Raw genomic sequence first — 22,284 nt, 5'->3', positions numbered from 1 at the left:
AAGCATCTGTACAAATGGCAACTCCTAGGACACTTTGCACCTCTTATGCATCAGATCTTTTTTCATGTTTGAGGGATAGCTGCAGTGGCTGAGGAAACAGTTAACATCTAAATTCCCTGCTCCCTCTGTCCTGAGGAAGCACCATCACAGAGCACAGCATGACAGAGCCTTGTTTGGTCAAAGAGCCATATTTAGTGCATTACTGACGGACACAATATAGTTTTAAGTGTACTGTGGATACTGGGAGAGTAATTCATCCCAACGCATGGTCCCACACCCACCTCTTCCCACTCTCTCACTCCCTTCTGGAAGGGCTGTAGGCTTCCAACACTGCATAACAAACAATACCCTTGCCCCAAGAAAGGGGCGGGGCGGGGGGCATGGCAGCTAGGATATTCCAGCACGTTGTCTTCGGTAGCCTAAGTACAGATTCAAGAGGCAAGAGATTAGCTTTTTCAGCAGCAGGCCTGGAGCACTCCCTTTGCTATCTGCAGACCCCGGCCTGGTTTGCTGTACTGTTCCCCAAAGAATGGGTGGCAAAACTCCACAGCATGTGTCGTGCAAAAGTAACATCCACGACTAAACCTAGAGCAAGCTGGAGAACAGCCTGCCACCTTGTCAGCTCAGATACCAAGATGATAGGTGCCTTAGACATAGATACTTACCAACCAAGCTTTATTCAAGATTGGTGATTGGTATGGAGCCACTTGCACGGCTGAAAGGGCCATTCTGTAAAAAGAATGAAATTAAATCGACGTGGTCTCTCTCAGCAAGCTGGTAATCCCTTCTCTGCATCCTGGCCTGGTGTGGGTCTATCGTTAGAACACCATTAATCCCATGCTGCACATCCCAATCATAGTAAATGTATTCCAAACACACCTGGGTCAGATGTTCACATTTCAATAGATCAACAGCGTTGAGACACGACTGCTGCATTACCAGCCTACTTAGTGTAACACTCCACTTCAGCTTTTCACACGTAATAAATACTCCAGGTTTTATAGCTCAGAGGAAACATAGCATGGTTTACACCTAACTGCGGGTTAGATGCTGTTTGTTCTTGGAAACCTTGGAGGAGAGGAGACAGCATATGGATCGGGGAATGCTGGAATCTTATCTGTTGGTGCCTGAGAGACTAACATCCCTAGCTCACTGCAGTGACTAGTTGATGCTGGGCAGCCCAGTTACGTTGCAGTTTATGCACAGAGTAAGATGTAGCTGCCAACGCTTAATGTTTTCCCCTAATGTAGTTATGTGACCCTGCAAACCAGGAATTCTTGGGTTTCGGTGACTTGGCACAGCTAGCTGCATGGTCATTTTCACGGAAGCTGGTGTTTTCTCTGTGTTTGGAAACCCCTGCTTCCCTCTGCCAGCTTAAGGAAAGGGTCCAGACCAGAGGACTCAGCTCATTGGGGCTAAAGGAAGCAGCTGCTGCTGGACCCTGAGAAGCTGATAATTTCTTGTCTATATACAGCCCATCCTATTCCCAAGCACAGATCCCTGCAATATGAGGCCTCTCATAGCCTTTAAGATCAGAAGGGACCATCATGATCATCTAGTCTGACCTCCTGCACATTGCAGGCCACAGAATCTCACTCATCCCCTCCTGTAACAGACCCCTAATCTCTGGCTGAGTTACTGAAGTCCTCAAACCATGATTTACAGACTTCAAGTGACAAAGAATCCACCATTTATACTCGTTTAAACCTGCCAGTGACCCAGGCCCCGTGCTGCAAAGGAAGGCGAACTCCCCACCTCACCATCTGACCTGGGGGGAAATTCCTTCCTGACTCCAAATATGATGATCAGCGAGACCCTGAGCATTTGGCTGCTGCAGCACTGTATGCTGGCACTCCACTCGAGTGCCATGCTGTGGTGTTCCTACCCTCTTGAGCACCTCAGCTGTGTCAGAGAGGTTAACGTGAGAACGGAGGCCTGGCTCGGGGGTTGCTTCAATGGAGTAGGATGCACTGGTGGGAGACTGCTCCATGGTGAGAGAAGGAGGCAGTGGGAGGGTGGAGGTGGAGAAGGCAGGGGGGCACGGAGCCTAGTGAGTAGCAGGAGCAGAGGGTTCATGTTTTGAAAGGAGAGAGGCCCACCTATGCCACAAGGGTCCTGCTGACTCAACGCTATGGGAAATCAGGCCCCTTATTTAGGTGCCCAAATATAGATTTAGAAGCCAGCTTTAGACCACCACCCCCAGGTTCGGTTGATTTGGTGGAGTAAGGGGTGTTAAACCTTGGCCACAATCCCTAGCACTTCTTACATGTTCAAGGCCCTGCACAAACATTAGCTAATTGAATGCCACACTTACCATCTATTGTCAGTAATAGTTGCCTTAAATATCAAGATGGGTGAGGTGATGCCTCTGATTGGACCAGCTTCTTCAATAAAAGGTTTGACCTCACCCACCTTGTGTCTCTAATACTCTGGGACCAGCACAGCTACAACAATATTGCAAACTTAAATGTCAAGGCATTTCTCTTCATTCCCTGCTGATATGCTGACGGCTCTGCTGCAGTATTCCGCATGTTAAATCACTACATTAGATTCTTCTTGATTGTCTGCAGTAACTAGTAAAAGCAGCAAAGAATCCTGTGGCACCTTATAGACTAACAGACGTTTTGGAGCATGAGCTTTCGTGGGTGAATACCCACTTCCTCAGATGCATGTAGTGGAAATTTCCAGGGGCAGGTATATATATGCTAGCAAGCAAGCTAGAGATAACGAGATCAGTTCAATCAGGGAGGATGAGGCCCTGTTCTAGCAGTTGAGGTGTGAAAACCAAGAGAGGAGAAACTGGTTCTGTAGTTGGCAAGCCATTCACAGTCTTTATTCAATCCTGAGCTGATGGTGCCTCATCCTCCCTGATTAAACTGACCTCGTTATCTCTAGCTTGCTTGCTAGCATATATATATACCTGCCCCTGGAAATTTCCACTACATGCATCTGAGGAAGTGGGTATTTACCCACGAAAGCTCATGCTCCAAAACGTCTGTTAGTCTATAAGGTGCCACAGGATTCTTTGCTGCTTTTACAGATCCAGACTAACACGGCTACCCCTCTGATGCAGTAACTAGGTTGCCATCTACTGATAGTGGTTGTGACAAGCTAATTTCCCAAATGGATGTGGCTCGGATCTCTTCCCGTCTGTCCTTGGGAGTTCCAGACAATTGAACTCCCCTAATGGCCAGCATGTCACTTCAACAGAGACGGACATTGTTCACTTGGCTAGCCAAGCCCCAGTTAGTCTTGACACTTATGTATAACCCAGGCCTTATGGTGCTGGGGCTTGTTTCAGTCAGCCCGTGTCTTTGCTGCTGAGCACCTCTGATTTTAACAACTCTCTGTTGTGAGGTCTGGTAATGAGCTGTATGTACGTGTCTGTCTGCAGTGCATTGCAGTTGAGCACTGGTTACGCTACTGATCTGTGTGAAGTCATAGACTGTATACATCAAAAACAGAACAGTACGCACAGTTGTAATTCTTGGGGGGAAAAAAGGGCAGCTTTCTAAATAAGTGACTGAGTTTATCTCCAATGTGATGAGACCATGTGTAGGGATGCTAGTGTCACTACTGATGATCTACACAGTTGATTACCCTGATAGCATGTCCTTCTTAACAACACTGAGAAGGAAGCAATAGGGAAGGTCTTAGACGGAGTCAGGAGGAGTATTGCGTAGTTAAGTGAACACAAGTTATGTTTTCATGTGCAAAAGGTGATAGCTTTGCCGCTGAATAACTTTGCTTCTCTTGTCTGTCCAGCTTTCAGAGCCGTATTGATGAGTGTGTCAAGCAGATGTCAGATATACTCTGTCAAGTGAAAGGAACAGGAAATATCCCTGCAAATGCCAGGAACACGGTGGCACAAGATGCGGACAATGTCCTGAGGCCATTAATGGACTTCCTGGATGGAAAGTAAGAAGAGCTCAGTTCTGTATTCATACTGCCATAAAATTTCTAACAGACTGCTGGGGGGGGAGGCGGGGGTGGTTCTCCAGCCTTCTGGATGACTCCCTAGAGACGTCTTCTCTATCAGAGTCATCTCAGAGGGTTTTTATCTTTGGAAAAGAGGCGGCTTCTGGATGACATATCAGACTTTCTCATTTTGAAAGTGTCAGCCAGCAGATGATATGGCGTTTCTGTGAATCCCATGATATTCACCAGGTATAATTGGTGATTTTGTTGCATGAGAAATGGTTTATTTTGTTGCATTTATACTTGAGTCATTCCATCTTCTCCTCGGGTTGGATGCTGAAAGGGACTGTGTGCTTCGTAGTTAGCATGCATACGCAATAGCACTTTTACATCCGTAAAGCGATTTCCATGCTTTACCTAACTACTCCTGGGAGGCAGCATCACCTTCTATTGGTGGGAAGTAGAAGTGGGAATGCTTATGACTTCTTTCCTCAGCACAGCAAGTCAACGGCAGAGCCTGGATTATTCTTCTTGTCTATCCTACAGAGGAGGCAAGTTCCTCTAAACACTGCCTGCATCCTGCTAACATCACCTCTTTGTTGCCTGGGTTCAGCTCTGGCCAGCTGCTCTTCACCCAGCTGAGGATTTTGGCTAGGTGTTGAGAGACCCAGGAGAGGTTGTGTTCATGCTTGAGTGTTGTCTGTGTATTGCTGGCACTTCAGCCAGTGTGTTGTGTCCTCAGTTCTCCCAATGGCTTCCTATAGATGTAGCCTCGTGGGACTCTGCCAGTGAGTCTAATCGCTCTGTGCCCTTACACTGGCAGGGGGATGGTCAGTGAGAGGTGAAAAGGGAAACTGATCAGAACTCTTCCAGGCAAAAGGGAGTAAACACAGAGAACTGATGCTGAGGAAGGCAGCTAGGCCAAGCACAGAATTGAGCCAAGAAATAGCTTGATGTGTTCCTGGAGAAGGGTGTTGAGGGCTCTCCTGAGAGAAGCAGGAAAGTGGGTTTCAAATCAGCGTTCAGAGAACCCATCCTTGGGCCACATGGCCTTTTGCTGGCCTACAATCAGTTATGTTCACTCTTCTGTGGGTATGGGCTCTGCCAGGTAGGAATACTTGGGCTGCTGCTTTTACTCTTACTTCTATCTGTGGTAGTTAGTGTTTGGAGGGAGAGAGACACAGCTGAGCTACAGAAGGATGCCAGTGTGCATCCTCTCCAGACTTGTTACAGCTGAGCATGTGTTCCTTGAAAGTAGCAGTGCCACTGCCTTTGGACTCTGGGGGAGCTTTGTTTCATTAAAACTTTACTTTTCATCTCTGGCACAAGGAGAGGAAAGCAAAGCAAAGCAAAGCTGTGCGCCTGCCTGGTCTCTCATTTCCAGCTGCAGCAGAAACCTCAGAGGAGATGAGGAATAGAGCTCCGACTAGGATCTCTCATGTAAAGAGAGCACGTATTTGAAAAATGAGGAAGCTTTGTTTCTGTGACTAGGAGAAGTACAATGGTCTGGAGGGTGTAAATGCTCCACAGGGGGTCAAAGTACTGAGTGGGAATGTGATATTCCTGACCATCTTCGGGGCACTGACTTCGGTACCTACCTCTATAAGAGAGGCTCTAGCACAATCAGAAGTGATGGGCTTGATCACAGAGTGAGGTTCTGTGGAGTGTTTCTGGAGGTCACGCTAAAGAGTATAATGGCCCTTGATTAGTGTAAACTCACCTGCTGGGTCTTTCCCTATTTAGATGGATGAGCCCTTTGGGGCAGGGCGCTTCTGTTTTATGTGTAACCATCCAGTACAATGGGGCCCTGATCCTGTTTGGGGCCCCTGCAAGCTGCCATAATAAAAATAAAAACTTTCTATTGCTCTGGGGGTTAAATAGCAGTGGCTGAATTCTTAGGCACAAAAATCCTGTTTTGTGCAAATGTCTTAGTGCTAAAGCTGAAGGAAAAAGCATCAGAAAACATTACTTTAGCAGCGCTGTAGGCAAAGGGAATGCTGCTCTTTCCTATGAGACGTGAGATGAGAGTTAACATAAATTGTTCGTTAGGTGAGGCATTAAATCTTACCCACACTTCACTCGTTTCTCCTACAGCCTGCACTGCTGGAACTACATTGTTTTAATCAGCTCTTGCTCTCTCCCTGCAGCCTGACGCTCTTTGCCACGGTGTGTGAAAAGACAGTGCTGAAGCGGGTGCTGAAGGAGCTCTGGAGGGTGGTGATGAATACCGTGGAGAAGCTCATTGTGCTGCCTCCACTCACAGACCACACGGTAAAGCATAACCTGCTTCCTTACTCAGTGCAGAAGCCATGCTCATTCTGCTGTATAACCCTGTCCGGGTAGTGGAGTCTGCACACCAGCCTGTTCTGAAGGGCGAACATTGAAAGGAGAACAATGGCCGTAATCGAAGAAAATAAAGAAATGGGTTTATTGGTAATGGGCTCTCAAGGCAGAGAGAGTGCTCTCCCAGTACAGCATCTGAGATGCCGGAGTCCAAAGTGTGACTGTCAAGTGCACCAAATTGTTGAATAGGAGTCTGCAATCTTTTTCATAAGGCAATGCACACCAAATTTCCCGGTTGCTGGTGCTGACTACACCTGGTTAGCTTAACCATGGAAACGCTTTCACTTAATGATCATCAGCTCCCTAGGCTGGGGGTGTGTTTCTCTTGTTAGACATAGTTAATTTGGGGTTGCTCGTTAATGACACTTTTAGGCTGCATCCTCCCTACTGAGTGGGGTGGTGTTTCTGGGTCTCTGGTTGCGGGGAGGAGTTTGAAGCATGACCAGGATACACCTGATTTCAAAGGTAGACATATGTAAGTGTTCAGCTGCAGGGACCAACTGGATTAATGTGGGTCATGAACTGCAGTGACCTGTTAATGATGGAAAAATTAGCCTGTCCCCTAATCCTAGTGAACTACAGAAGCAGATTACATTGCAATTCCAGATATCCAGCTGCTTCCTAGGATGGTGTCCAGTCACAGGCAGAGTAAACTCCTGGCCCTGGGTTATAAGCTAATTGTTTGGAAATTGTCCAGAAATATTACTACTTGTCCACATGAAAGCAGGCTCTTGGCCTGGGGTTGATGTACTGAGTGCCACCTCTTGTTTGTCACTGGTTTCTAGTATGTGTTGAAAGGTGTTCAGGTCATGGCGTCTGAAGAATTGGTGGAGACTTGCATCTTGATGTAAATGTATTTGTCTTGTGAGAGGGAGGGCCCTTGTCTCACCCTTAAGGATGTTGTAAACACTAGAGCTGTATTGCACACAGTGAATCCTGCCTGTTATGCAAGAAACTATTGCAAGGGATCTGGTGTTCACTCTGTGTTCAGGTTTTAAGTGGCCATGTTTGTGTTTCTTTAATCAGTTTCATTTGTGTGCTGGATTTAGAATGGAGAAAATAAATAACGTTAAGGGAGGGGTCCTGTGTGTTTTCTAGGCTACTTTTAAGCTGCTGTGGAAAGAGTCTGTTAGTAGATTTGCGGACGCCTGAATGTAAGAGCAGCCTTATTATAATTCTAACAATCCCTTCTAACCTGAAGAGATGAACTAAAAGCTTTCCTAGGGCACCAGGGGGAAGGAGCTGTTTTGGGCTTTTATGCAGGCCCCTTTTGAAGTTCCCATACTGAGTGGGAGGAAAGCACCTGATGCCACATTTTCCCCCTGAAAGGCAATACATAGCTACTGCTTGCAACCCTGCTGGAAGTCATCACAGAACAGCCATTGTGAGATACTCCATACGGCTTCATGTTACCTTCTCTGACACATTCAAAATGGAGAGGCTATGAAAAGAAGCCAGAGTCCTCTCCTGCTCCTGCAGGATTTCTCCCGTTGGCAGGATGTGGCTCTCTGACAAGAGAAGCTAGTCAGCTACTGGGATGTAGGTTATAATAGAATTGTAACTCATCTATTGCTTTCACACCTCTAGGACAGCAGGCAGCAGCAAGTGTCTTAATAACACACGCAGTTCACTGGCTCATCAGCCTGTGGGTGCTGAATTTCCATGGATTTCGAGATCAATGGCAACATGAGCTGCAGTAATTCAGAGAGCAATTCACACACCTCACCAGTTATAAGCAAAGATCAGCATTTAATTACAATACTGTCTCTTGGCTGAGTGGATATATGGGGTTAAGTCTCTGGAACTCAGTGGTTTTGGGCTTCTGAATACATCCCATTTTATTATATTATCAAAGCTAATGCACATTCCTTTCGCCTTCCCTGCAGCAGAGTGCACCCCAGCCCGATATTGTGTGGCTGCAGGTCAGTAACCAGATGCTTGATTCACACATGGACGGATGGCTCCTCAGATCTCTCTGCCTTATTTGCCATCATTCTCATTACACAATGGGCAGCTACAGCCCACCCAGCTGATGGCCAGAATGACACACACCCTGTGTTTCTTTCTGTGCCCCCAGAGAGACCTGTCTCCCCTAAACGAGTGCATGATCTGGAGTAGACACACAATTCAGCCTCTCTAGGGCATGTCTACCTCCTCTTCCAACAGGGCTACATCTGTGCGAAGGCAGAACCTTTACATTCACACCTGCAGCATCCACGTGGAGGGGTTACAGCCGAGCACTTCAATCTGAACTGCAAGTCACACCCTCCCAGACCAAACTGCAGAGCAGTGTAGATAGATGTGCCCCAAGCATCAGGAGCTGATTTTACCTCTCACAGAGCAGCACCCTGCCTGTTCTGCAAACAGATCCTCTGAAGTGGATGGCAGTGCTGCTTTAGCAGTCAGTGCAGGTGGGAACTGTTCTGGCAGGAGGGCTGCTAGCACTCCTTATGGCCTCTGGAGATAAATACAGCTTCTCTGGGTATGGCAAGGAATTCCAAGTCTGCTCCTGTAGCAAGTGTGTGGGGAGGTGGTTTACCTTAGCTTTGGGCCTGCTGAGCTAAATCAGCATCTCTTCATGAGCTGTGCTAGAAAGTCAGATTCTGCGCACTGCCAGAGTCCTCGGAAAACCACTTCCAAAGACGAGAAGCCTTTTCTGTCCCAGGTTAAAAGCTAGCTTGTGATCGCTTAATGTAGCAAAAACACTTTAGAAGAATAAATAATCTTTGATTTTAATGGGCACTATACACAAGCTCTGCTTGTCAGATAAAGCCTCTTAAATCAATAAACACAAATAATGCCAATAATCAAATCTAAAGGCAGTCTGATCTGAGCGCGGAACACGCACTGAATGGAATAAATATGCCCCAGGGCAGTACTTCATGCAAGCTAAAGCACTCGCAAATTAGTGCCATGTAAAGAAATAAACCTGGGTACGAATGAGCTCTTTACAAACAAAGACTGTGGGGTCAGTGACTGTCTGCAGACCTGTGTTGTGTCCTTGCATTTTGTTACATATGTCAAATCAAGTGGCAGGAGGTGTTAAACTTCGGCAGCTTACTTTCAGAGAGTGTAAATCGGCATCACCCATTGACGGACAGCAGCTGAGAACCCTGCCCGAATGGCTTTTTTAAAACAATCAAACCATGAACAGAGATTTGAATTATCCTCAGGCTGCAAATGATAGCTGTCTTATATCGGTGACAGGTGCAGGTGTGAAGACCAAGTGAATTTCCTAGGAAAGCGCTAGGAAAATTAGAACTGCTTACATCCTGCACCACTCAGAAGGATGGGTGTCACCAGAGAGATGGCAGTACTGCTGTGGTGGGCCATGCTCTCTCCCCATGTTCCTCCATGATGCTTTAACCACTTGTTCTAGGGATCACCAGGAAATACTTTTGTGCTAAGCACCGGATGTCAAAGGATTAAAATATTGTAGTGTCTGTATGACATGTGGAGGTTCTGCTGCTTCCAGGGATTGCTGCTGAATTCAGATATCTGCAGTGACAGTTGTGGAGGTTCATTCCCAAGGTGATGCACATGGTACAAGGTGTCTCGAGAGAGTTTTGTGGTGGGATGTTTCCTTGCATGGATAAACAGCCTTTTGAGGAGCCGTAGTATCTTGTTTACAAGAGTTTCACTAGGCAAAGACAGGAGCTGTCCATGTTATTTCATTTGGGCAATCCCAACTTCGATGACAAACTCATTGTAATAATAGAATAACTTCTGTTTGCAAACATATGCTGACAGAGATTGGCATTGATTGGCAGGGATTGTGCCTAGGGGGAAAGAAAAATTGGAGACTAGTTATCTGAGCGGCTTTGTTGCATGAAGCATTCTGAGTCACTGGGTATTGCTCAGTGTTTCAGACCTGGCCTACTTAGGAGCCTGCAGCAGGAATGCTACGTGCCTTGGCTGGCTAATGTTGTTATTCAAACTCGTATTGAAAAATTCCAAAGAGGAATGACAGAACTGAACTGTGAAATATTAATATTTAAATAGCATTTTGGGGCTGCTCATTTAAAGTGTCTTGTAACTTGATTTAGAAGTAGTGTGTGCTCTTCTGCTTAGCTCAGCAGGTGCAGAAACCTTAAGAACCCCTTTGAAGTAAAAATGAACTCCAGAAATCACACAGCATTTATCATTTGGCCATAAATGCAGATCAAAAGCCCTAAGTGAAGTCACATGCATCAGTCAGGTATTGCAGTAGTGTGATTAGTTAGCAGCACCTTGTAAAAGCTACTAGGATACACCTTTCTTACTCCTGGGGTAATTCTGTACCACTGTGCATGTGCAGAATTCATGTCCCCTGCAGATTTCTTTGCTTCCCCTCCGAAAAAAGTCTTTGACAGGGAAGCTGCAAGAGCAGTTACGCACCACTCCCTAGCTGCACAGCTACATCGTTTCACCCAGCGCAGCCGGCGGAGAGGTAAATCACCGCAGGGCTGGGGACACCCCAGCCAGTAGCTCTGCCCCGAGCCGGGATCAGCTGCTAGTCCTGGCTGGGCTGGAGGCAGGAGAGGACAGGAGTTCCTCTTCCCCTGGAGGAGTGGCTGGGGCTGTGTCAGGCTCGCTGCAGGAAGCTCAGCATCCTCCCCTGCTTCCTGCCGCCATTGCTCCTCAGCTGTGGGGGGAGGGGTCACTGTATGGGGAGCTGCTCCCCCATCTGCCCAACTCCCGTGCATCTGTACCTCTCATACCCAGACACCCCCATCAAGCCTCACCCCACACCCAGAACCACTCTAGTCCTCCATATCTGAACCCTAGCCCACTGAACCGCAGTCCCTGAATCTGGAGCCCCTCTGCACCCAGAGACCCTGCCTCAGGACTCCCACTCCTGCACCCAGACCACCCCCCCACTGAGCTCCCTGCACTCAAACCTCCACCCTGAGTCCCACCCCCATACCTCCACCCAGATCCCCACTTCACCAGGCCCCACTCCCCCAGCATGCAGACCCCTCTGCATCAGAGAGAGCTCACAAAATACAGAGTTAAATGGCAGGGGGAAGGGATATAGGAGACAAGCCAAGTGATCAGGGTGGCAGCAGGCATGCAGTGTCTCTGACAGAGTCATAGAGTTTAAGGTCAGAAGGGACCACCAGATAATCCAGTCTGACTTCCTGTATTTCACAGGCCACCAGCACCACCCACACACTAAACCCAACCATCAGACTTAGATCCAAATATCGCAGCCCACAGGAGACTAGGCTATTTTGTGTGACAGGCAGAGAATGGGAGAGATTGAGATGCACCAGTGCCGAAGACCCCATAATGGCAGAGAAAGATTGAAGTGAGATGTACTCAAATAATTCCAGCTAGTGACCTGCACCCCCACATGGCAGAAGAAGGTTTAAAAAAAAACAAAACACCTGTCACTGCCAGTCTGACCTGAGGGAAAATTCCTTCCTGACCCCACATATCATGATCAGTCAGACCTTGAGCACATGAGCAAGAACCAGCCAGCCAAGCATTGAGAGAGAGGATGCTCAGTGCCACCTCAGTTCCCTGACACTCCCTGTCCAATGTCCCATTTCCAGCTGTGGCCATCCCTGATGCTTCGGAGAGAGAAAACAAAGTACATACCAGCAAAGTACCTGAGGGACAGGAATCCCTTCCTGACCCCTGCAGTTGACCAGCTGGAGCCCTGAAGCATGAGCTTCAGAACATAAACCAGAGGGGGCCCCCAGGGCTGCAAAGCCCTGCCCCCTACCATCATAAGAACATAAGAACGGCCAGACTGGGTCAGACCAGAGGTCCATCTAGCCCAGTATCCTGTATTCCAACAGTGGCCAATGCCAGGTGCCCCAAAGGGAATGAACAGAACAGGGAATCATCAAATGATCCTTCCCCCGTTGCCTATTCCCAGCTTCTGGCATCACAAGCAACCCCATCATACAATCACACTCAGACATTTGTCCAGCTTTCTCTCAAAACCAATTCAGTTGTTTGCCCCATTCACCCCTTAGGAGGCTGCTCCAGAGCCTCTCTCCTCTGATGGTAGAAACGTCATCCTAATTTCCAGCCTGAATTTATTCATGGCCAGTTTATCCCCATTTATTTTTGTGCCAACACTATCCTCCAGCTTCAATAGCTCTTTGCTCTCCTTGGTGTCCCCCACCCTCCCCCATCATGTATTTATGCAGAGCAGTCAGATTCCCTCTCAGCCGCCTTTTTGCTCAACGACACTAGCCAAGCTCTTCCAGACTCTTAGCACTGGGAGTGTTTGGTTTGGGGGCTCTCCAGGTGGAAGTATGAGAGAGAAGGGATTACTGAAGTAAGGAAGATTAGTGGGTAAAGGGGTAGGGAGGGGAGGTGGTGAAGGAAAAATATGTACAGTGTGAGGGGCTCATTCGAGCTATTTGGAAACATATGGGCCCTGTGGAAATTACTGAGTACACCACCAATCCCAAGGACAGGGCTAGCTTCACTGGGCTTCCTTTTGACCTGGTGCATGGTGTTCATTAGGGAAAGTAACAAAATTAAACAGTGGTGGGTGGTCTAATTATCATTGACTGTCCTGGAGGGACAAGGGTCCAGTTCCCCATTCCAGGGGACAATCCTCCCAGCACACGTCAGGCCTCACTGAGCAAGAAAGGAGGAAATTCAACTGGACATTTACAGCACCTGCCAGAGTAGCCTGGAAGAGCGTGCAATGGAGAGCAGAGGGATTTCACGGCCAGAGCGAGGGCAGGCTGGATTCCTCAGGCTCTGCACTGAACAGGCCCTTTGTCCAGGCAGGAGGAGAAAACACAAGGGGAGGAAGAAAATCATTTCAAGCACATCTTGTAAAGGATCTTAGGAGCAATGGGTGGCAATAGCTGTCTGGTTGCTTGTAGCCTTAGGACTGCAGTATCCACGTGATAAGTGCATTAGAGAAGGGTGGAAAGATACTATGGTGGAGGAAAAGAAACAGCATCCTCCCCTCTGTTGCTGCCCCAGGACCAGCATTCATTATGCTGCAATGTATCTGGCTCCAAGTGACATTTCTAATCACCAGGGCTCCAGCCTCCTTCCTTACTGTGTCATTGTTCACAGGACTCAAGTAAACCATGGTGTGGGAACAGGGGATGTCTAGGTGCCGATCTGTTCATGTTTGTGAATAAGGAATTGCTGGAGTATTCCACTAGACTGAGCCTGCCTGTCTTCTGCCTGAGAAAATGCACTAAAAACCAAACCAATCAAATTGGGGGGCTAACATGTGCTTAACCCCACTCTTTGGTTGCACCGTGCTGCATGTCTAACAATGTGATCTGTGCTTAGTTTGTAGTCAACTCCATAAACGCTTTGTACGCCCAGAACTGTAGGGCTGGCTGTAATAGAGCTTTCAATCTAGGGTAATGCCGTGGTTTCACAATCAGTTTGTGTGTAATCCAGCAGGATGGGTGAGAGCTAGCAGTGTACGGCGGCCTGCGGGAGCTCTGTATGTGGCTGTGCACGGAAGGCTGCTTTTACCCTAGCTAACAAATGTGTTCCTTGGAAATGGAGGAAAACAACACTAGCATGTCTGGCACTGGGTTTGTTACATCAAGATCAATGGACCAGCTTGATTTGCACCTTTTTCCTTTACTGCTCAAAAATTGATTTTTGATCTCTCTCTCCTTTCTTCCACTTTACCTTCTTGCAATCGTAGGGTACGCAGTTGATTTTCAGTGCTGCTAAGGAACTGGGACACTTGTCAAAGTTGAAGGTACTGATGTTGTGTGGCTTGCATTTATGTCCTTGTATATAAACATGAAAGTGCAGTAGTGCATAGCATGAGTTCTGTGTCTCCCCCTGTCTGTGACTGGCAGTGTGCCCCTTAGAATACATGCTTCTAACATGAGTGCACGCTTAGATTTACTGCATGGCTTTACATTTACAGTCTATTTAATTATTTGCACGTTCAGTATAACAAGTGAACAATCAGTAATTTATTTTAAAAGGAAAAAGAAAGAACACTTTGAGAATCCATCCAATTCCTCTACATGTACTTGTGCAATAGAAAATGCCAAGTTCTTCGAGTGGTTGTTCATCTTCATTCAAAGTAGGTGTGCGTGCACCGTGTGCACGCCAGCCGGAAGATTTTCCCTAGCAGTGTCCATAGGGTCGGCCCGGGCGCCCCCTGGAGTGTTGCCACCACAGCGCCCTATAAAGGGGCCCGCCGACCCTCCATCCCCTCAGTTCCTTCTTACCGACGGCGACGGCTAGCTGGAACTTCTCTTGCGCATAGCAAGTTTGCAGTGTCCTATCCTTACTGTTTAGTCCATGTATTCAGTTACGTTATAGTCAATTAAGTAGATCTTTGTGTATAGTTCTTCGTACTTGGGGGTTTTCCCCCGCCCCTGAGTCTTCGTCATTCGCTGGGGCATGCCCGGGTCCCCCAGGTTCAAACTCTGAAAGGACTGCTGGAAATTCATGCCCAAGAGTGACCCGCACTCGGCATGCTTGAGGTGCCTTGGAGAGAGCCACCAAAAGGACTGGTGCTCTATCTGTAGAGGCTTCTGCCCACGAACTCTTAAGGACAGGGCTCAAAGAATTAGAGTCCTCCTGATGGAGGCAGCCCTGCGGCCACCCTCGGACCCAGAACCAGCCGAGGTGGTGCCCAGCACGTCATCCTCGGTGCGGAGCGCCCCGGCACTGGCATCAGGACTTAGGGCCCAGACCAAGCTGTCGTCAACCCGGCACTGGATGGAGTCAGGTCATAGGAAGTCAGCCTCAGTGCGGCACCGCTCACCTTCGCCGGTGCCTGCCAAGAGAAGGAAGCCGGTGAGGGACCGGTCACCCCACCAGGATCCGAGGCCGATGCCGTCCGCGAATACAAGCGGTCAGGCTGGGCTACAGCCCTCGGCAGTTCTGTCGACTCCCGCACCACAGAGAGGGCGGTCGAGTCCGGACCAGCCTAATTCCCCGGACCTCAGTGTAGACATACGCCCCCCGTCGACGCTGGAGGCGTTCGAGGCAGCCTCAGGTCTAATGGGTCTCCCAGCACCGGCCTCCCCGCATTGTAGGGAGTTGCCTACTGTGGTCCGTCCCCCAGTACAATCTAGAGGCAAGCCAGCCATGCTGTCGCCTCCCTCCCGGCACCGGACCAGATGAGAGGCTCCCCGTCGCCTCCGCACCGCTCTCCATCAGCACCGGGCGCTGCTCTCCCCAGGTCCTCATACTCAGAGACCTCAGACTCAGAGGCAGACTCCTATCGCTCCAGCTGGTCACGGAGCAGGAGATCGATTTCAGCGGTGAGCCACAAACATTACCCGCAGTGGCAGCAACAATGGCAGCTGCCCTCGCAGTGGCCATTTTGGACTCCCTGGGGCTACCATCAGTCGGTAGGCCAGGCGTTTGGCCCTCGGTCACAGTCAGCCTCGGTGTCCTCAACGTCAGTGGCCCTGCGCAGCTGCCTCCCCCACCAGCACCGTTGCTGGGCAGGGATGTGCCATTGTCAAGTTCAGCATCCCCTAGCCGGGCAGCGGCACCAGCAGCGGCTTCAGTTCGGGCTCTGCCGGCACCACATGATATGCCAAGCCGCTCACTGGTGACCCCAGTACCGGCCGCGGTGCCGCATCTAGACCCAGAACTGGCACCGCAACTTCAGTACTGTGTGCCGCAGGATCCCGAGGGGCCACATGCACCAGAAGAAGGGCCGCTCCATGTAATCTCCTCGTCGTCCTCCCCGGACGAGGCTGTCTCGGGCACGGCTGTGGCACCAGCCCTAGAGGACACTCGAATCCTCCAACAATTGCTTCGGCGAGCAGCTCAGAGCCTCGCAATCCAAGCGGAGGAAATCGAGGTGGACGCGGACCCTGTAGTGGACATTTTGGCTCCCTCAAGGCCATCCAAGGTGGCCCTTCCACTGATAAAGACTATAGCGGATACATCCCGCACCTTATGGCAAACACCAGCCTCACTGGCCCCTACTGCCAAGAGGACGGAGCGGCGCTACTTCGTCCCCTCTACAGGGCATGAACACCTGTACACCCACCCTTCCCCGGACTCCCTGGTAGTAGAGGCGGCTAACCAGCGGGAGCGTCAAGGGTTTCAGGGGTCAACACCGAAGAGCAGGGACGCAAAAAGACTTGAGCTCTTTGGTAGAAAGGTGTACTCCACGGGGGGCCTACAACTCCGCATTGCCAACCAACAGGCAATAGTAAGCCGATATGGCCACAACATGTGTTTGGCCATGTCAGAGTTTGCGGAGCTCCTTCCCCAGGACTCGAGATCAGAGTTTTCGGCCCTAGTGGAGGAGGGCAAACTGATCTCTCGAGCCTCCCTCCAGGCCGCCTTGGATGCAGCGGACTCAGCCTTGCGCACCCTGACCACGGGCCTGGTCATGCAGCGGGGAGCCTGGCTCCAGGTCTCAGGCCTGCCCTATGAGGTCCAGCAGACAATTCAAGACCTCCCCTTCGAGGGGCAGATGCTGTTTTCAGAGAAAATGGACAAACGTCTCCATAGCATAAAAGATTCGAGGGCCACGCTTCGCTCGCTGGGTGTGCATGCCCCTGCGACCCAGTGCAGACAGTTTAGGCCGCAGGCGGCCCCTCGCCCATATCAGCCACAGACTCACCAGGAGCTGGAGTGCAGGTGGGGCAGAAATGGCAGGAGGAGTCACCAGCGCCACCCCTCCAGCCAGGCGTCCGGTCAATTGAGACCACCATCAGGGCCTAGACCCCCTATTTGATGGTACAGTCGAGGGCGACCTACCTATCAAGACTCTGGATCCTTCCACCCCTACCTCTGGGTCACGTCTGTCCCACTTCTACTGTGCCTGGTCCCGAATCACTTCGGACAGCTGGGTACTCCGCACGGTAGAGAGGGGATATTCTATCCAGTTCTCCTTCCTTCCGCCCCACCAGCCCCCCTCCCCATCCCTCTTCAGGGACCCATCTCACAAGCAACTTCTAATTCGAGAAGTGAAGTCCCTCACGGAGGCGGGGCAATGAAGGAAGTCCCGCGGGAGCTCAGGGGCAAAGGCTTCTACTCCCGGTATTTCCTAATACCGAAGGCCAAAGGGGGCCTGAGACCCATCCTAGACTTGCGGCAGCTGAACAAGTTTGTGCGAAAACTCAAGTTCCGCATGGTCTCCCTGTCCTCGAACATCCCCTCCCTGGATCCAGGAGATTGGTACGCCACCCTCGACTTACAGGACGCCTATTTCCACATTGCCATAATTCCCCAGCACTGTCGGTACCACAGGTTCGTCGTGGCCGACGTCCATCTGCAGTTCACGGTTTTTCTGTTCGGCCTGTCAGCTACTCCAAGGGTCGTCACGAAGTGCATGATGGTCGTGGCGACCTTCCTGCGCAGACGGGGCATACAGGTATTCCCCTACCTGGATGACCGGCTCATAAAGGGCTGCTCCAAGGAGAGGTAGAGACCCAGGTGGTGTTCATCAGGTGGACCTTTCTTGATCTCGGCCTCCTCTTGAACGAAGCCAAATCCACCCTGTCTCCGACGCAACAAATAGAGTTCATAGGAGCGGTTCTGGACTCCACCCACGCCAAAGCATATCTGCCAGAGTCCAAGTTCCGTGCAATTTCCGAGTTCATCCTCGGACTGCACCGTGCCCCAGTTACCACGGCGCAAGTTTGCCTCCGGCTGTTGGGTCACATGGCGGCGTGCACCTATGTGGTGGTCCATGTCAGACTCCGGCTTCACCTGCTACAGTCATAGTTGGCGACAGTTTATCACCTGGTCAGGGACCCACTGGACTCACTGGTGTCCATTCCCCGCTTGGTGCTGAGCTCGCTGCGGTGGTGGCTCGACCCGCGGGAAGTCTGCATGGGTTTCCTCTTTGCTGCCCCGCAGCCCTCCCTCTCTCTGGTGACGGACGCCTCGGATCGAGGTTGGGGAGCACACCTAGGATGCCTCAGGATGCAGGGTTTGTGGTCGCCAGAGGTCCTTGAGCTGCATATCAATGTCAGGGAGCTGAGGGCGGTCCGCCTGGCGTGTTTGACCTTCCAATCTCACCTCGCCGGCAGGTGTGTTTCAGTCCTTTCGGCGGCAGTTTTTTATATCAACAAACGGGGGTGCACGCTCCTCTCCCCTGTGCAGGGAAGCCCTCGCGCTGTGGGATTTCTGCATTCACAATGCCACCCACCTGACGGCGTTTTATCTTCCGGGGGAGCGGAACGGTCTGGCGGACACCCTTAGCCACACATTCCAGGGTCACAAATGGTCCCTCCGATGGGATGTGGTGCGCTTAATTTTCCAGCTCTGGGGCTTTCCCCAGTTAGACCTGTTTGCTTCGAGGGAAAACACGAAGTGCCGACGGTTCTGCTCCTTACTGGGCCGCAGTCGGGGGTCTCTGTCGGACGCCTTCCTACGGTCATGGGAGGACGGTCTGCTCTACGCCTTCCCTCCGATCCCCCTGATATACACAGGGTGCTTCTAAAGATTTGCAGGGACCACACCAGGGTAATCCTGGTAGCTCCGGCATGGCCGTGCCAGCATTGGTACACGTCACTCCTGCACGTGTCCATTCAGGCGCCCCTGACGCTGCCCCTACTCCCGGACCTGATCACGCAGGACTGGGGCTTCCTCCACCATCCAAAACTCGAGTCCCTTCACCTCACAGCCTGGATGCTCCATGGCTGAACCCGGTGGAGTTGCAGTGCTCCCAGCAAGTCAGGCAGGTGCTGCTAGGTAGCAGGAAACCGTCAACTAGAGCCACCTACCTGGCCAAATGGAAGCGCTTCTCCATATGATCGGGTCAGCGGGGGTCACGACCTGCTGGGGGTACCAATCCCCACTATCCTCGACTATTTGCTTCATCTAAGACAACTGGGCCTTTCCCTTTCCTCCATTCGCGTTCACTTGGCGGCCATATCCACTTTTCATGTGGGAGAAGGGGTGCCTCGGTGTTTGCAAACCCTCTGGTTGGGCGTTTCCTCAAAGGTATGGACAGGCTCTTCCCGCTTGTGCATCAGCTGACCCCTGCTTGGGACCTGAATCTGGTCCTCTCCACCCTCTCGGGGCCTCCCTTCAAGCCTCTGGCTTCGTGCTCCCTGCTGTACCTGTCATACAAGACCGCCTTCCTGGTGGCGATAACCTCGGCCCGCCGGGTGTCGGAGCTTCGACCGTTAACATCTGAGCCCCCGTATACAGTCTTCTACAAGGACAAGGTCCAACTGAGACCGCATCCGGCTTTCCTACCCAAGGTCATTTCAAGTTCCACATGGGCCAAGATATCTTTCTCCCGGTATTTTACCCAAAACCACACTCCTCCAGTGAAGAGTGGAGGCTTCATTCCCTGGACGTACGCAGGGCCTTGGCCTTTTACATATAGCGTACCAAGCCATTCAGACGCTCGACCCAGCTCTTCATCACAGTGGCGGAAAGGATGAAGGGGCTCCCAGTCTCCTCTCAGCGAATCTCTTTGTGGATCGCAACCTGCATCCGGGAATGCTACCGCATAGCTAAGACCCCTGTCCCTCTAGTCACGGCCCACTCCACTGGGGCGCAGGCCTCTCTGCGGCGTTCCTGGCTCAGGTTCCGACTCAGGAGATTTGTAGACCGGCCACGTGGTCCTCCATCCACACGTTCTCTTCTCACTACGCCATCACACACCAGGCGAGGGATGATGCAGCCTTTGGTCGCGCAGTACTCCAGTCAGCAGTGGTCTCCGACCCAACCTCCTAAGGTTAGGCTTGTGAGTCACCTACTTTGAATGGACATGAACAACCACTCGAAGAAGAAAAAACGGTTACCCACCTTTTAGTAACTGTTGTTCTTCGAGATGTGTTCATGTCCATTCCAACACCCTCCCTCCTGCCCCTCCGTCGGAGTGCTGGCAAGAAGGAACTGAGGGGGTGGAGGGTGGGCGGGCCCCTTTATAGGGCACCGTGGTGGCGCCACTCCAGGGGGCGCCTGGGCCGACCCTATGGACGCTGCTAGGGAAAATCGTCCGGCTGGCATGCACGCGGCGCGCGCAACCCTACTTTGAATGGACATGAACAACACATCTCGAAGAACAACAGTTACTGAAAGGTGGGTAACCGTTTTTTTTCGCTTTGAGCTTGTTTTATAAATAGTAATCAACACTTGTAATAAATGAATATCAATGGGAATGTAGGCTGCATTAGCTATTGACGAAGGAATCGTTTCTGAATTGGACTCATTGATATGAAAATAACTGTCACTTCTAGAGCAGAGCTGAACTGTGTCCAGAAATTCTGACTGCGTGGGCTCCCTGTTGCTGGAAGTTGGCATTTAGGATGCAGGCTGATCTGATGTGCTTTGACGGCACCATAGCTGCCATTAGTGTCACTAAGTGCACACTGCCTGACGGTGAGCCAATCAAGCGTTGCTCCAGAGGTCACAATAAGAATGATATGCAAATAGAGAAATGGAGATGCTTTATACCGGTCAGACCCTTCTGAGTATGATTTAACCTTACTACAGAAAAACTCGTGTGCAAAAGAAGATGCAAATGAGGAATCGCAACACACAAAATTATCAATTGTGCAGCAGGGAGGATTGGCAGGAAGCTGAACTTGGTACAAGATGCCGATCACAGAGCGCTTTCCAATGCAAAGAGCATTTTTCTGACTGAATCAATGCCATTAAAATTCAGTTGCCTTGTGCATGTATCACATTTGTTACACTTATTGACACAAGATGCTAATGGACTGTGACTGCATCTGTTTTGTTTCTTCTCCATCAGTGTCTACCCTGCACCTTGGGACCATTATCTCTTTCCTGGAAGCACCTAGGTTTTTCAGGAGCCCCTCGGGCTCCTCTGTGGCAGAACTCAAAGCTCAGATTCCTGTACTGAGGGCTGTGCTGTGCTGCTTTGCTGGCAGCTGTGAGGTGTCTGTCTTCCTCCTTTCGTCCTAGTACCTGTGGTCACGGATTTCAGAGGTAGCTCAGCAGAGGGGCAGCAACTGAACTTCAGGCAGCCAGCTGGCCAAAGGCTTCAGGAGGATGGGGGACAGTCCTCCTTGTCTTCTCCAGTCACTGGGGTCACGTGGAGGGCCTTTGCGACTCATAAAGCTGCTCTGAACATAAATCTGAAATGACACACACATTCTGCTAACTGCTATTGCCTGTAAATCTGTTGGGTGTAAGTTCAGTAAAATGGAAAAGAAAATTTGTACAAAGGACTTCGTTTTCAGAATTGCACATGCCTCATTTGCATAGATGCACATTCAGTGTTCCTGTGCAGCCCCTGATTTGCACGCCTATGTACTTCTGTGCACACACAAGTCTGGGATGACGGGGAGGCATCCACTGGCACATGTTAGCTGCTCACGAAAGTGTACGTGCACTTGTCTGTATCTGTCCCAGAGCCATTAGTTCTTTGAGTGATTGCTCATGTGCATTCCAATAGGTGTGTGCATGTGCGTGCACGATCGTCGGAGGTACCCATCGGGTCGGCTGTGGAGACCCTTGGCGTGGTGCCTTTATGGTGGTATATATAAGTCCCTGCCGACCCACCACCTGCTCAGTTTCTTCCTGCTGCCAGTGACGGTCATTGGAGCATAGAATATCAGGGTTGGAAGGGACCTCAGAGGACATCTAGTCCGACCCCTTTGCTCAAAGCAGGACCAATTCCCAACTAAATGATCCCAGCCAGGGCTTTCTCAAGCTGGGCTTTAAAAACCTCTAAGGAAGGAGATTCCACCACCTCCCTAGGTAACCCATTCCAGTGCTTCACCACCCTCCTAGGGAAATAGTGTTTCCTAATATCCAACCTAAACCTCCCCCACTGCAACTTGAGACCATTGCTCCTTGTTCTGTCATCTGCCACCACTGAGAACAGGCGAGCTCCATCCTCTTTGGAACCCCCCTTCGGATAATTGAGGGCTGCTATCAAATCCCCCCTCATTCTTCTCTTCTGCAGACTAAATAACCCCAGTTCCTTCAGCCTCTCCTGGTAAGTCATGTGCTCCAGCCCCTAATCATTTTTGTTGCCCTCCACTGGGCTCTTTCCAGTTTGTCCACATTCTTCTTGTAGTGCGGGGCCCAAAACTGGGCACAATACTCCAGATGTGACCTCCCCAGTGCCGAATAGAGGGGAATAATCAGTTCCCTCGATCTGCTGGCAAT

General features: G+C 50.4%; 1 protein-coding gene across 4 annotated transcripts in view; it reads left to right on the top strand.

The window, feature by feature from the left end:
* Positions 1-22,284, top strand: part of UNC13B (unc-13 homolog B) — a 336,698-nt gene that overhangs the window by 292,428 nt on the left and 21,986 nt on the right. For 3 of the 4 annotated variants that reach the window (XM_050943528.1, XM_050943525.1, XM_050943526.1), the window contains 3 exons: positions 3,766-3,918; positions 6,066-6,189; positions 13,892-13,948. In XM_050943528.1, the coding sequence (XP_050799485.1) occupies positions 3,766-3,918; positions 6,066-6,189; positions 13,892-13,948 (334 nt within the window). The remainder of the gene's footprint in view (positions 1-3,765; positions 3,919-6,065; positions 6,190-13,891; positions 13,949-22,284) is intronic. The other variant, XM_050943527.1, reaches the window with a different exon arrangement.

This window comes from Gopherus flavomarginatus, chromosome 3 (assembly GCF_025201925.1).
Source record: "Gopherus flavomarginatus isolate rGopFla2 chromosome 3, rGopFla2.mat.asm, whole genome shotgun sequence".
NCBI lineage: Eukaryota > Metazoa > Chordata > Testudines > Testudinidae > Gopherus > Gopherus flavomarginatus.
The sequence above is the reverse complement of the archived record's forward strand: the minus strand, read 5'-3'. Positions and strand labels throughout refer to the sequence as shown.